A 15815-nucleotide genomic window follows, 5' to 3' on the forward strand; every position below is an offset into this window, starting at 1 on the left:
AAGGGATGCTGAACAATGAACAGCATTAGGACTAAAGTCACCAAAGATAAAGTTTTTATGGAATAGCTGAAAGCCTGACCTTCTCTGGAAAACTGAGCATTGACAGGAGGACTAGAGCAGTGTTTCAAACCATAGCTGTGAGTGATGGATGTGAATACAGTAAAAAAAAAAATGCAAAAAACGAACTTTACTAGACAAAACCCAGCTGGTGCTGAAGCACTCAACAGCCTTTAATAGTTTTCAGCTCAAACAGAAGAGGGAACTCAGAGCCTGCATTACAGAAGCTTGCGGAGCGCTGCAGGCTGTGAGAAATGAAGCACAAGCCCTTTGGTTTTGACCAGCATGTACAAAAGGATGGTGCAAAGAAGGCCCAAAGAAGTCCTCTGGTGTGGATATAAAGGACTATACTGGCATCGTTAGTGCAGAGGGATTCTTCATGACACTATTAAAGTTTCAGTAGAAGATGGATGGACCATCTGCCTGCAAACAGGCAAGGCCATTTATTTATTTTATATAGAGAGTGCAGGTGCTCAGGACAACCTTTGAGGGGATAAAGGAAAGAAAAACAGTGACACTAGCTCCAGAAGTAAAGCCACAGCCAGCAGACAGCAAAGGGTAAAATCCAAATGTTACCCAGGCTGGCTAATCCCCACAATGGGACTGGCTGGTTAAAAACATGTCAAATCCTTGGTCTCATGAGGGATGTGCTCTTTGGAGGAGTGGCGGACCTGAATTTGAGACGACCTTCCAGGAAAGTGCTTGTGGGTGGGCAGAGTGGGAGAGTCCTAACCTCCCCTCACTCCAAGGCAGTGATGAGATGGGAGGACTGCACAGGTCCCTTGGCCTGCCCTGGAATGACAGGGCAGCTAATGACACTGGTTGTGAATGAGAAAGGAGGGAGGAAAAGCAAATTAAATACGCTCTATGGAACAAGGGAACTTCCTTCTTGCTCTGCAGATTCTGGGCTGTATAAAGTGTCAGGAAGCAAAGCCGGTGTTGACATACCATGAATGGCACACAGGTGGGCTGGACAGTGTTGGGATCTGGGAGTCACAGCCCCCAGAGAGGCATCCAAGCATTCGCTGGCCTCTGCTGAGCTCAGGACGCAGCAAGAGCTGGGCTGGCAGCTTGAAAGGCAGCAGCTCCTGGTGCCTGCTGGATTCCTGCTGTCCTGTTTCACCTCTAACTTGGCCAGGAAAAATCCATGATGGCATAGCACCTTTCAGAGGTTTCTGTCTTTGGTGAGGACAGCATCAAGGCCTACTTAGAGAGTGTTTTGATGCACAGGTTAAACAGAGAAAGAGCCGAAACAAAGGCTCCAAGCAGATTTGGGTAGAGTCCAAGCTCAAAGAAATCAAATTCATTACCACTTGCAGAAACTTCCCTTGTGGGTGGGCACATAACACAGTAAGGTCTGGGAGATGCAAGTTACCTGAGACCTGATCCCTGGGGCTGGGCAAGCAGACAAAGAAGGAGCAAAAAGCGCCTTGCTATGGGCGAGCAGCACTGGCATAGGACCCTGTGTCAGGAGGAGCAGCTCTGCCCAGACACGCAGCCTGCTGCTGCTCACCCAGCAGATTCAGAAGCTGAAGCCCGGCAGCACCACAATAATAGCATGGGTCTCCCAGCAAAACATTGACACCAGCTTTTAAAACATCCTGATCAAGCCTGGGAAGGCCACAGAGCCAGCCCCACCAACCCCAGCAGTCCCTGCGCTGGCACTGCTGGCAGAAGAGCTAGCCCCATTTCACCAGCTGCCGCATCCACGCTGAAGGGAGATCTGTGGTTGAAGATGCAGCCCACCGACCACACGCTAGTACTATGATGAACACAACCTTAGTGGCTTTCTCCTACTTCTCTACAAGGGAAAGACTTGCAAACTGACTGGCAGGGGAGGGCTCCAGAGCCGCAAGCACAAATGGGAGGCTGGAAGGAGCAGCCTGACCATAAATAATGTATAAACAAAGGCCAGGTAAAGCAGGCTGGGGCTATGGGCAGCACAAACAGACCCCCCACGGCTGGCAACAGTAGTGTTTTGGTCCAGAAGCCCCTGCAGCTTGACATGGCATAACACAAGGGCTGACTGCAGGCAGCTAACTGGGCACAGGATAGATGGGAGGGACACACAGAGATGCTGGATTACCCCAGTGCTTCTGAACTGATTTGCCTACAGAAGGTGCATCAGGCCATATGAGGCTGTCACAAGAAGCCAGAGCCAAAGCAAGCCAGGGCAGATGCCCTGTTACCACCCAGATATTTGGCTCTGTGTGATTTCTGCTCAGGCACAGTAGTCTTGTGAGTGAGAAGCTTTTCTGGCTGCAGGAAAGTGGCCAGCATTACCCAGGACAACCCCCAAGGAGACATGCTGTTGCTGGCAGCAGAGAGGCTGCATGAGAGGAGGAATAAGCAAGGTGCCGAGGGCTGGCAAAGTCATCAGGGAGAAGACTTTTGGGGAGGGAAGATCAGCATGTGGGACTGAGGGGGCTGACTGCTAGTGAAGGGAGTCATTTGGAGCTGACTTGGGAGTCTGCAACAAAAGGAAAACCAAGCCGCACCTTGGAAAGGGTATGTGTCTTCCACAAGTCAGTTCAACATCTTTTCCTTACACACATGGGTAGATTGAACAGGACAGGCCAAGCAGACTGAACAACATATGCAGTGACAAAAAATCATCTAAGAAGTTATGTTTTCTTAATTTTTGTGTCTTCAGCTTGGCTGCCTGTTGCCACACTGCTGGATTCCAACTGCAGCTCTTAATTGCTTAAACTGAATTGCTACATTCTCGTTTACATTTTTACTTTCTGTAAGCATATTAAAATTTTAATTAAGAACTAGACCAGTGTTTTAGCAGGTTTTTTTGAGAGTACTGCTCTTTATCTTGTTGATTACAAGTCTCTCAGGTCCTTAGTTTTGGCCTAAATTTAGACCAATTCTGGTGGAGCCCTGTAGACCTTGAGAAGATGCAGCAGCTCTTTGATCTAAAGTTCACTGAGAAACAATTTGTTTTGTTCCTTGTTGTCCACCTGAGATGGTGAGGAAGGAGGCGTTTTAAGCAAAGAAATAATTTTCCTTCACACAATTTCTGTAATGCTGCATGAGCAAAGGCAAAATATTTGATAGCATCCCCTATTTTTGTCTTTCTGGGAAGCACTTTGCAAGAGATGAATGAGGTTCGCTTTGCAAAGCACGTGGGCAGCTCTGACAGGGAAGCAACACCACAGTTCATGCTTAGCCAGCTTTACTGGGGATTTTGTTTTTTTCCTAAATTGCTGGGGAAATCTAGAGGCCTCACAACATCTACTTGTACATGACAAGTTTATTGCACATGTTAACATGAAAGACTAGGGTAAATCCGGCTATCAACATGCAAAACCCTGGCCAGATCTATCAACATCTGGGACCAGAAACATCTCTTAAATGCTGTTTTAAAATTATATCACAATAACAAATGTAGTGCTAATGAAATGCAGAGTCTGGTAACATCCAAAATTCAGTGGTATTTGCCATAGAGCTGAACTCCCAAGTTTAAGGTGCTGGTGCTAGAAAGTTTCCTGTAGCTAGGCAAAGAAATTCAACACAGACAGAAGAGATTATTCCTCTGTGTGTGTACAAAACTGCCTGATAGCCATCCCTAAGTGTAGCTCTCTTTCCTGTGCTGCTCCCATCTGTAATACACCTTCAGCTGTTTTTTCTGTCCCAAGGGGAAGCCAAAGTGGTGGCTGCCATTGATGGTGGGGACATCGCCAGAGGCACAGCCACCTCCTCCTCCTCCAGTCACTGCAGGCTCTCTGACACAGGTCTGTATGCTGGTTTTTGCAATACTCTGGAATGATGAACCAGTTCTGAAGCCACGGTTTGACTAACTCCCCTGATAGCCTTTTACCACCAGTGAGGAGAGCACTTTTCTGAAAGGTCTGAAGTCATCCTCTAATCATCTGAGCTTTCCACTTCTCCCATCTCATTTTCTCTCCAATTAATTTGATGCAAGGAATTTCAGCTGTTCATTGAAGGGTTGGGAAAACCTTGACCAAACAGCCATTCCTTTCCTCCCTGCCCATCAGTCTCCAGCCTCCTCGCACAGTGCCTCAGGCCAAAGCCAAGGCCAGCGAAACTTTTCCTTTCACTCGCTTACATTTCACTTTCACAATAAAACTCGATTCCAGATCACTGCTCAGGAAAACCACATCTCCCATCAGGGCAGGCCCTGCCAGCTCTGCCCCAGGCTACCTCATCCAGCCCCATTTAGGTGTCCAGAGAGGAACCAGCTCCTGTGTCTGGCCAGGCTTCTGCCTCCCAGCCAGCACTGACAGCACACGCCAGCTGCATCCAAGCAGTCCCACACAGCCCTCCCAGGGCTTATCTTCTGGCATCCTCCAAAACTCATCTTCTGGAATTGTGGGGCTGTGAGGGAAGGGGGAGGGAATAAAAGAGAGGTGCAACCCCTTGAGCTGCACAGAGGCAGCTCAAATACCTAAAGGCATTTGACAGCCTCAGAAAGAAGAGGTAAATTTAAGAAACCCTCAGTCAAGAAGTTGTTTTGCTGAGTTTGAAATCTCATTTTTATGCTTATCTCATGCAAAGCTGGAAATAACACTGGCCACACTTACAATCTGATAAGGGGAAAAATGTGTTGAATAACAGCCAGTGCAACTGAAGGGAAATTTGCTGCACAAAAAAACTTTATCAGAAAGCATCTTTCAGAAAAACAGATAAATACACACACTTCCACGGTGAAGCCAAAGCCCTGCAATCTCCATGAAGGCTTGTGTAGCAGCATACCTACATACCTACAAGCTCATTACTGTCCCTTAACTAGAGATTATAATTTCTGTAGGCTGGCTTCCAAAACAGCTGGTGTGAGCTTTCCCTAATCTGTTGCAGGTCAAACTCTGCCAACAGCTAAGACTCCCTTCAATGACAGGCAAAGCTGGACAGGCAGCAGGCTGCTATTACTCTATAGAGGTTCACATAGCTTTACATATACTATCACTATTTTGGCTTCTCCTTCTGATCAGAAACCAAAGAACCAGAAGGAATAGGAATATTGTTCTAAAAGTGGGTGGTAGGAGCTGTGCATGGCCCCATCTCTGAGCTGACCGTATGGAAGGAAAACCCAGAGACCTCAATACTCCACAGAATCAGATCCTAAATCTTTGATCCAGTCTTGAGTCCATTTGAAAGTGATGAAAGGGCTCCGAGGATGGAGTTGTGGCTCTAAAACTGAAGAAGTGCTATGCTGAACATGCTATTTTGCCACCTTTCCCAGCTACAGCAGGGGCAGCTCTTCATTAGAGCCCCCAGCCTGCTTCTGGCCAGTGGTCAGCATGCCCAGTGGAAATCCCTCCAAACTGCTGGTGCATTTCAAATAAATAGGTCCAATTAGCAAAGCTTTACAATTGGAGCTGAAAGGGTGGAGAAGGATCATACCAGAAACCAACCAGGCAGACCAGAGGGGAATAAAGCTTCCGATAGGTTGTGATGAGCTGGTAGGAAGAAGTAAATGTGTCAGCTGGAAGAGAAATGTAAACAGAGCCTTACACTGCCTCGGGCAAGCAATTCCCTGGAGGGGCTGCAGGAGCAGCCCCCAGCCTCATGTTAGCACTTTATTAGCATTGCCTTCCCTTTGATACCCTTTCCAACTGCAAATTGCATTTTTTTCTGCCCTCCCCCAGCGTTATGGTGATGGTTTGGAACATGTAGATGTTTGGAAAAGGGTAATTCGGCATGAGGAGTCTAAAAAGCAGATACAGATGACATCCTAAATGTATATTTTATAAGTTTGGAATGATTCCTTTAAATTAAGCTCAGAGTGTGTGACAGCTTCTGGTACTGCCGCCAGTAAGGAAATAAAACATAAAAATCAAGAGGTTCTTGAGCATATGTAGTCTTAAAGATCATCTCCTTTGGACACCTTGCTTTCCCTCGTGCCACTGAGCTGAGATGTACCAAGTGCTTCCCAAGGACAGTGCTCCAATAATTTTCTGTTTTCTCTTCACCACATATGCCCTCAAACCCCAACATACTTCCAAATTCAAGGCTTATAAAAAATTAAATGCTCCAATAATTCTAAATTGTGTCTGTTCAGCGTTACTGGAGCCTGTCCATTCCTTCAGTTTGTGGATTTTTATTTTGTTTGCAGGGGGGAGGAAGAAATGTTTTCTATTAGTGCTTCAGATTGGAAGCCAGTCAAACAGCATCATAGCAGAATGATTCAGCAGCCTCTGAGCTGATTTGCAGTGTATCATAAAACAGGATTAGGAAAACAACAATGCCTGGAGGAGAAAGAATCCTCACAAAGAATCACAGCAGGAGAACAATACCAGAAAGGAGCAGAGGGAATAATCCTCACTTGGCTTCTGAGGACCAGGCTGGATGACCTAATAGATGGCTTTCAATGCCCTTCATTCCCCACTGAGTCACAGGGTTCAGCTGCCCAGTTCCAGCCACCACAGCTTAATAAATGGCTCTGCATCGACTGAACCACATTAAGTGTGTCTGTGTACACACCCACAGCCTGTTGTCATTTATCTGAGACAATGGTCCCCCTCTGGCACAAGACCCAGATGTTATTTCACAGCAGGCACGAGCTTATGCAGAACCAGTGGTGGAAGTTCATGACCATTTAGGACAGGAAGCAAAGGAAACAATCTGAGGCTGTGAGTGTTCCAGTGCAAACCTAAAAGCAGCAGAGGTGTCAAGCTAAGCGTATTCCCTAGCAATGTTCCTGAACAGGAGTGAAATTAAACATGTATTTTGTGATGTCCTGAATCAAAGCATCAGTGACCATCTGTAACCAATGCCAAGATGGAAGAGGAAAGCATAATTTAAAATCTGTCTCTGTGAACCTGAAGAGCCTAATGACAACCTTTTTATAAATCAGGCCATACCTGTTACAACTGCAGCCTTGGAGCGACAGAGGAAGGCAAGGACTCTCTCAGGAGTTTTACTAGATCAGCAATGGTCAAGTTACTTCTATGCAGAACACGAAATCACAGCTTCACGCAAGCGAGGAAAATCAGACAACTATATCACAATTCTGATAAAATAGCTATACCCAAAGTTTGGTAGAGACACACAAAAACAGGAAGGAAAAAGAAAAATCTCCTATGCCACGGTCTCCTCTTGTAGACTGAAAAAAATATAAAGTGCATCCTTGTTTAACTCACTGCAGGATGCCTGGAATTTTATAGAAACTGCTGCAACATGTCTCCCAGTGGGGAATAACTGAAGCATGAGATAAAAAATCAGCTGTATCCTAACTTGCAGCGGCAGGTGCTGTAACAGGAAATGCCCAATAAAGGCTTAATATATAGGAAGATGGCAAATAGTTGCCTGGATTTCTGAAATAAGAAAGCATAAACCAATTCTCTAATCACATCTCTAATCAAACACCACCATCAGTCGCTAAAAACTTCTAGGAAAAAATGAGTACCAGAGAGATGGTAGCATGCATATCTTCTTCAGTAGTGTTTTGGGAACATTTTAGGCTGCAGAGTTTAATTCCCTGTTATTATTTCTGAGCCTGGAGGTGAAAGTCATAAATCAGGACAATTCATAACAAGCAAAAATGGGGTGAAATACTCATAAGAAGAGTTACATGATTAAATCCTTTGGGATTGTAACAGTTCCAGTCCTTGATGATAGCATTAAAAAGTCTTCTGTCAGTAACATCTATTCTTCCCTAATTCCTATACTGGGTTTTCATTCTTTTCTCCCAACATCTCCAAATTTTACTGTCATATGGCATTCCTTCCACCCTTCCTTCCTGCTGCCCTAAATATATGTTTAAAACAATATCATAGGAAAGCATTCCATGGTTAAAAAGATGGGCAGGTTTTAAATTACACTATTTACTTATAAGGGCTTGTAATTCCAGAGGAGCTTTCCCAGGGAGTTTTGCTCTGATTTCAGGACCCCCATTGTTTTTATAGAGGGCTATTTGGTCCCATTTAGAAGGTGGCTACATTTGGAGTAATAGAGACTGCAATGCTATAAAATAAAATAACATTGTCCCCCACGCTTCTTTTACCCTCCCATCTACAGAGTTAAAAAAAAAGATCCCAGCCCATGTGTTAGAGCTTTGTTTTCTGAGTAACAAGGTTAATCATGTTTCCACTGCTTGAGATCTCTCTCTTCTCTTCCTTTTCTTCTAGGTCCTCTGGATTCACACTGACATAGGAATATCCCATGAAGGAGAAAATAATGCACACAGCAAAGAGGAGAAGAGCAAACAAGACAAATTCAGCCCACTAGGAAAGAAAAAAGAACAGCAGGTCAGGGCACCCCAGATTCTCAGTCCAGAGGATTTCTCTGTACTTCCAAGCACTTTTTAAAGAGCTAGATGAAAATTACTTTTTAGCTTCCAAGACTGCTCGCAAATACAGCTTTCTCACCCTCTTTTCTGGTAAACTCATGTACACATAATGTAGTTACGGAAGTGTGATATACCTTGAAACAAACCAGCTAGACTGGGCTAGTTTCATTAAATCTTTTCTTACAAGTCTGTCCTAACTGGAACATACCCCATCTGGGCTTTTTGCACACAAGATGCCTTTGGAAGAGGCCGTTTCATGTTAGCCAGAAATGAGCTCCATTTCACACCTTCATGCCATCATCCCAGAAGTCTGATAGCCTGAATTAAACAAGCTCTGCACCACAACCTCCCCATGCAAGCTCAACATCTCGGGGGTGCCACAGGCAGCTGGCCCTGAAGGAGGCCCAAACTAGCACTTGAGGAGGATGCCTGCCCACTGGGCTAGCTGGATGAAGGCAAGCTGCTTTTGGTAAACAACTGCAATGCATGGCCGGCATCTTGTCCAGGCTCCAGGCCCAAATACAGCTTGCTTGCCTAGACCTGAGCTCCAGCAACATTATCCCAGTGCAGATCACTTATTTACTGCCACTGGGAGGCTTAGGGAGAGCCATTGCTCTGGAGGGCAACAATGCTGAGGGCAACACAGAGCCCTGGCTGGGAGGCAGCTCGGTGCAGGCTGCCACCACTCTACTGCAGGAGGCTAGGGCTGTGCAGAGCAGCCATGCCTCCAGGACACAGATGTCCAGAAGCACCGCCCAGGCCTGTTTTAAAGCATTACCTCTGTTTTAAGAGCCAAACCGTACCTGTGCAATTGGCGCAGCCTGTGCAACAACAAGCACAAGAGCATTCCCAACAGCCACTGTGAGCAGCCAGCCTGCCTGCAGCACCGACTTCATGCTGGCCGGAGACTGTAAAGAGAAGGGCCTGGTCAGTGGGTATCATGCTGTGCCCATCACCCTGTGATGCCCTGCCCAGTGTAGGTGTCACTGGGCTCAACCTAGGAGGAGATGGTGGAATTTCCTCTGCACAGAGTCTCCTCTGTGGTTAATTTCAACAGCTCCATACAAGGTGCTTTCAAAACATGTCCTCCATGAGGACACATGAAGAAAGCGGAGATGCTGTTGTTGCAGAGTTGGATCCTGATCATCCCCAGCCTGCATCATCTGAAATCGTATGATCAGGAAGTTCAGGGAGCCACACAACAAGCCCTGCAGCTTTAAGTCTAGAGCCATGTGGCTGTACACTTTTGGAAAAGAGACTGGATCTTCATGTTAAACTTCCTGCTGATGACAAATTTTCCACATACCAAGACAGATCATCCCACTGTATTAGTCACCCTCGTTAATAAATATCTGCACTTTACTCCAAGGATAAATCTGAGTAGCTTTCGCTTTTTGATCCCATAGTGTCCCAGTCCTCTCTTCTTATAAACCACCTCCCCAAACAACAATCAAATCATCCTTTGCACACTCATTACTCCTTGCTCCCCTGCTAGAGACTTGTGTAGAGTTAGATCCCTTCAGTCTCTCAACTTAAAGCAGGTTCCAAGCCCCCATGCCACCCTGGAGCTCTTGAGACAACTTTGCCTTTTTATCACTGGAAAACATGTATCACTAAATATTTCACAGGGAGAAAAACCTGATATTACAGTATTCAGAGTTTTCACATTAAGATAAACTTCTATCCAGTTCTGTTCTCAGCTTTACCAGAAAAGGAGTTTCCTGAGAATAACTGAGAACGGGTATCTTCAGAGTATGAATTAATTTAGCTTGAGGGCACCCAGCAAGATGTGTTATAATTCCACTTTTAACTGAACCACAGATAACCTTGTCAGTAAGCATCATGACAAAGGATGTATTCCTGCAGATGCAGGAATAAATCCTGAAGTCTAATTGTAAGCCTGGTCTAAAGTCTAATCTTTAAGTGAAGTACCTGAGAATAGGAGAAGGCCAGACCTGTAATGGAGAACATCACCTCCGCTGCAGATATTAATAAGTATTGTGGTAACTGCCAAGCCATATGGACATCGTTGGCTTTGATGTCTTCCGACTTCCATGCCTTAACAGCATCTCCAAAAACCTAGCAGGAAAATAAAGGCACCTTGATTAGCTGCTCAAAGATCAGACCCTTCTTAGCCTGGACTCTAACAGCAACTTTACCAAAATGGAGTTTTAAGTAAAGGCAGAAGCAAACCTCTGCCCTGGCAGAAAAACTGGGTCTGACCCCCGCCATTTCCAAGCCTGTTGGGAATGGGCTGACTGCTACTGCACAAGGCAGAGGCGGCAGGATGGAAGCATCCCAGCTCATTCACGTCCTACAAGAGTTGCATGAGTTATTGCAAATCAACAAGTTGCCCTCAGTAGTGGGGTTGGGAAAAGCCTGCGTGGTACTCTTGCAGAGCCTGTGACCTGCTGCTGTCCCCACGGCCAGAAGAGGACAAGAGGATAAATGCTCATTGCAGCCATGTGGCCACTGCTCCCATTTCATCGGCACTGTACAGCTCCCCTACTATAACTGTAACACCCAAACAATTCTGGTTCAGGGACACCAAGAGTAGCAGACACTGCCCCATATCAGATGCATTCAGATAGTTATGGTAGCTGTATTCCTCATTCTTTTTGTTTGCTTTCCCAGGTGTAATTAATAGTGCCTCTGATGCACAGAGGCAGAGAGAGATTTAGCCTCTCTGGCTAAACACTAGGCTGAAATTACTTCAGGCAGAAAACCCTGCGTTTAAGGAGAGTATTTGGGAAAATACAAGGGATGTTTACAAGATGTACTTAATCACCATGCAGGGAGGCAAATCGAGAGGCTGTATTTTAACAGGCCAAAAGGGTGGAGAGGAGAGCTGTGCATTGCTCTTCAGCCCACAAAGAAATGTCACAAGCACCATACTATAACTGCACACTGAGGAAGGCTGGGTAAAAGGCAGCACCCCCATGATTTAAGTATCACAGTTCAGCCACATTAGCAGACTAATATATTGTGTTCTTGGTTCTTCTATATAGCACTCCTGGCAGAGGAGCAGGGCTCGGTACAAATCACTGCAATAATTAAAAATTACCTTGGCCTGGAGCAAACTAACTCTGTACAGAAGGAGGAACCACAGGGACAGAGATGGAAAAACAGAGGTTCAAAAAGATTGAAGGACTAGGCACAGGGTCCAGAAGGGCTGAGGCACAGAGCCACCCCCGAGCAGCCACAGCTGCAGCAGGGACTTTTGTAGATGGGACCACGAATTGGAATCCCACAGTGACGTGGGACACATCTACCTCAACTGCCCTGAGTTAGTTGTGTTACCAGAGGCTCTGGGGCAATATTCTTAATGTAATATTCCTCATGCAACTTCTCTACTTGGTTTCTCATCTGGTGAAAGAGGCTTGCAGCCATGGAGGAAGAGTCTGACCAACATCACTTAAAGTATGTGCTTTATGTACATAAAACTCTGCACTCACAGATGGCAGCATCTGCCTGTTTCGTCCAGGTTGGTGCATCCTGTGCATCCTACTCCAGATACTGGAGTTAAAAAAAAAATGCCAGGTGCTTTGCAGCTATATTTTCCCCCTACATATTTGGACTCTGCAGACATGAACAGCTCCCATTAATTGCCCAACGGGGAGATGTTACTGCCAGGGAGTAGCTGACAGCACTTTGCTCTGCTCACCACAACACAGTAGTCAAAGTCTCAGAGGGCATCTTAGCAGTGTGTCCTGTCAGGCCTGGTTTGTCTGTGTGCCTGTGCAGTGGAAAGGTTAAAATGGAAATTAAGCTAATCACATACATCTCCGTGGCTGCTGCTAGCAGTGGGCCTAGGAGGCTGGCAGTCAGGGAAAGGAATACACCCTCTCAGCAGTGCTCACATCCTGTCAGGGCTAGGTAGTTCTGAAAACCATGCCTTGACTTTACACTAGGCTCCAAGTGAGCTGTACAGACAGTGAGAGGAGGAAAAACAGATGCACAATCTCACCAACCTCCTCCCTCAACACTTTGTCCCTCTTCCCCCATGCATAATTCACAAATCCTGGAAGACCAGCCTTTAGATCAGTAAGTTAAATGTGAGGATACAGCAGACTTTCTGCAGAGTTTTTCAGGTGTGAGGTACCACTAGGTGCAGTATTATAAAGACCACAAGCAGAGTCAGCTCTTGGCAGATTGCAATAGCTCTTTGCAGCACGCTGCATCAATGTTGACTGAACAAGGGAGGCATGAGACCAGCACAAACCACGGGGGTCACATGATTTTCCATGCAGGATTTCCATCAAGGAAAAGATCTTACTTCTTAACCCATGAGATCTGACAAGATCTCAGTGTAAGGTAGAATAAGTACCCACCCACCTTGCTTATGTACTGCCTTCAGATGGCTACCATGCAGGTCTTGCAGAGTGAAGAAAGCAAAAGAGAGTCACAAAAACAAGAACAGAAGCACTGCCAGAGACCAGAACAGGAGGAGCTTGTTACCGTCACAGGGACACTTACATTAGTTATCACAATGGTGTACGACGCGCCAAAGTCGAGCAGCCCTAGTTCCAGGGTGAATTCTCCTGTTTCCGTTATGCATTTTCCATCATTATATCTAGATACAATGATGAAGTACAGTATTTCCCAGTTAGTCCCACAGACAAAGAACACAGAGCAGAGCTATCAAACATGCCCTACAATGGGAATAGGAAGATGTACGATGTAAAGATGCAGTAATATTTATGTCAGATGAACACTACAGTTCTCGCCATCTTTTCCTTCCAGAAACACTTAGGTGCTCACTGGAGTTCACCTAATGACCTGGGCTATTTTCTGACCCCCCTTTAAGGTTTATTTTCCTTCCAAACTTTTCTCTACTCCTTCAGGAACCATGGGCTAGACAAGTTAGCCAGGCTCAAGCAGCCTTCAGGAAATCAGAGATATGCACCCACAAGCCACTTTGTTTCCTTTCAGTAGAGCAAATTAGCCTTCATATTTGTTCTTCTGATTTTGGATGTGTGAGGTGGCACAGAGGCTCAGCAGCATTGCTAAATTGCAGCAATAAATATTTTGGATGGCGCTGATGCAGAGAAAAGCTATGAAGTTTGTTTTGAAACATTGCAAGAGCCAACTCCAGTGCTGCCAAACCAAGGCCATATGGAGCCCCTGTCTAAGAAAAGCCCAGCCTGCAAAGCCATGTAATGTTATTTGATGTTACCAGCCCACATCATACCAATGCTTTGTAGCATGGAATATGAATTGGCCTTTCCCTGAGAGCACCTTAACGCTAAGACCTTGGACCTGAGAGAATATCAAAATAGAGCAGGCATCAAATGGCAAAGGGTGCTTTACCATGTCCCACCTTGCTCTGCTGACAGATGCACAGGAATGGCCTCTCTCTTCCCTCCAGGCCACCACATAATGTGAATAAAATCTCAGAGAAAGTTAAGTGCTATATCTGGACTTCTTCAAAAGGTTTTTGGGGTTTCCAAAATTCCCCTGACTCTAAGAAAACTCAGATGATGGCCTAAATTAGGATGTCATTATACCCTGTCATGGGAATAAATTTTTCAAGCTTCATCCCTACTGATTTTATTTTACCAAAGCAATAACAGCCACGGAAAGGGAGCTATCCCAGACATTGTTTGGAGGCTGAACCTATTCAACTGCATATTACAAAGAGATACTGATTTGCTGTCCTTTGGCTTGGACACTTTGCAGACTAAATGTGTGGTGCTTCTGGACACATGAGGGGCCCAGAGCACCTGCCCTGCGCAGAGCCAATAATTCCACTTTTTTACAAACACTTGCCCCCACGGCCAAATCCCAAGACAATAGCAATGAAGATTTTGCCATTTACCCAAGAAAAGGCCAACTGTATCCAAGGAAAGGTCTCAGCAAGGACCTTCAGCACAGCAAGGGAAACTTACTTGTCCCTTTTTAGCAGCAAGTACTCAGAAGCACTGTAGTTTTTCTGAACAGCAATGAACTGCTCGCTGTCAATGGTGAGGTTGACATCTTGGCTCAAACCATTAATGAATCTGCAAAGAAAGCATATTTCATTGGGTTGTCAGACAGGGCAGGAGAAGCATAATATCAGGTACTTTCGAAGTGCACTCTCTCACAAAGCATTCTGTAACTCCATAAGGTTATGACAGCCTCTCCTGCAAGCTACCGAAATAATCACCCAATTTGTTGCCCAATTTTTCAACATAAGATTAGTTTTTCCTGCTGTGTAATTCTACCATTTTACTCTCTCTCCTGTGAAAAGTGACCCTCACTTTTTGTGGGTTAGAACTTCTGGGCAATCTCTTCTCAGACACCTTGAAAGATTGTTCCATGGCTGTTTGAGAGGACAGCCCATCCCATGAAACTACAAAGTTGGGTGTCCTGATGAACACGTGCACCATGCTGGCATACTTTCCAAGGAGTTTCTACCAGTGGGAAAGAGTTTTCTAGCAAAATAAGATAACTTCATTAAAACAAAAACTTCCATGGGAATATTCAGGTTTGGGTTTTTCACCAGTGCTTATATGCTTTTTCATAAAAAAAAGACAGTTTCCTTTTGACAACTCAAAAATTGTTCACCAAACCAAACACTTTTCATTTGATCTATGTTTTAGAATTCTTTGGTTTCCAGTTCTTAAAACGGGGTTGAAATCCCTGAGGATAGTCAAGTGCTTAACAAAAGTAACTTCTTAGTGGAAAAAGTTTCTTCCTAATGACACCTCTTCACAAATTGTTGAAAGGAAAGTTTTTGTATTTTGTCAAAAATGTTGACAGGAAAATATAAAACATTCCTGACTGCAGGTATTAATCGAGTCTCCAAGGTGGTGTTTAGTCAGTGGAAGCCTTCACAAGAACAGGGCTGTGAAGAGATTGCCCTCCTGCTCTGTCGACATAGGCTTTCAGATAAGGGAGGGGCTGGACATTGTTTTAGACTATCTAAAGGTTTTGAGGGGGGTGGTTGTTTGTTTGGGGTTTGGTTTTGGTTTTTTGTTTGTTTGTTTCTGGGTTTTGTGGTTTGGTTTTTTTTGTTTGTGTGTGGTTTTTTGGTTTGTTTGTTTTTTGTTTTGTTTTTCTTAAATTGCAGCTTGCCCAAATCCTCCAGAAAGACCAGCTGGAATCCTCTTTTTCTTTTTTTTCTCCCCTTCGCAAATCTGTTGCTTCCACAATCTCAGCAGCCTCACATAGGTCTGGTGATGTTATGCTAGAAGTAACTGTGACCTCAGTGAGACGGCATCTCAGCACAGACTGGCACAGGACTGTTCATGGACTAGCTCAGATTAGGAAAGTAGACTAGTTGCTTAAGCAGAGCCCAAAGCCCAGCTGAATTGTTTATGAGGATGTAAAATTGTTGCTGTATCTAATTTAGTAGGAATATGTGCATGAAGTTGCACGAGATCAATGAACGTCATGGACTGGCCAGTTTGCAGAGGACAAATTGCAGCGGCTCCTTTCCACATTGCGTCTTCCATTTCTTTCCCAAACAGGTGGGAAACAGTGAGATGAATTTACCACTCTTCCAGGGGAGATCTTTTAT

The 15815-nt window shown here is 45.1% G+C and overlaps 1 protein-coding gene across 4 annotated transcripts in view; it reads right to left on the minus strand.

The window, feature by feature from the left end:
- Window positions 1-6928: 6928 nt before the first annotated feature.
- SLC15A2 (solute carrier family 15 member 2) overlaps window positions 6929-15815 on the minus strand; it is a 56152-nt gene continuing 47265 nt past the window's right edge. For 3 of the 4 annotated variants that reach the window (XM_075093044.1, XM_075093043.1, XM_075093045.1), the window contains 5 exons: window positions 14203-14313; window positions 12791-12887; window positions 10247-10393; window positions 9118-9222; window positions 6929-8249 (listed from right to left, as the gene is read on the minus strand). In XM_075093044.1, the coding sequence (XP_074949145.1) occupies window positions 8073-8249; window positions 9118-9222; window positions 10247-10393; window positions 12791-12887; window positions 14203-14313 (637 nt within the window). In that variant the 3' untranslated portion in view covers window positions 6929-8072. Of the gene's footprint in view, window positions 8250-9117; window positions 9223-10246; window positions 10394-12005; window positions 12051-12790; window positions 12888-14202; window positions 14314-15815 lie in introns of those variants that run through there. The other variant, XM_075093046.1, reaches the window with a different exon arrangement.

The sequence above is a fragment of the Phalacrocorax aristotelis genome, chromosome 5, assembly GCF_949628215.1.
Source record: "Phalacrocorax aristotelis chromosome 5, bGulAri2.1, whole genome shotgun sequence".
Taxonomy (NCBI): domain Eukaryota; kingdom Metazoa; phylum Chordata; class Aves; order Suliformes; family Phalacrocoracidae; genus Phalacrocorax; species Phalacrocorax aristotelis.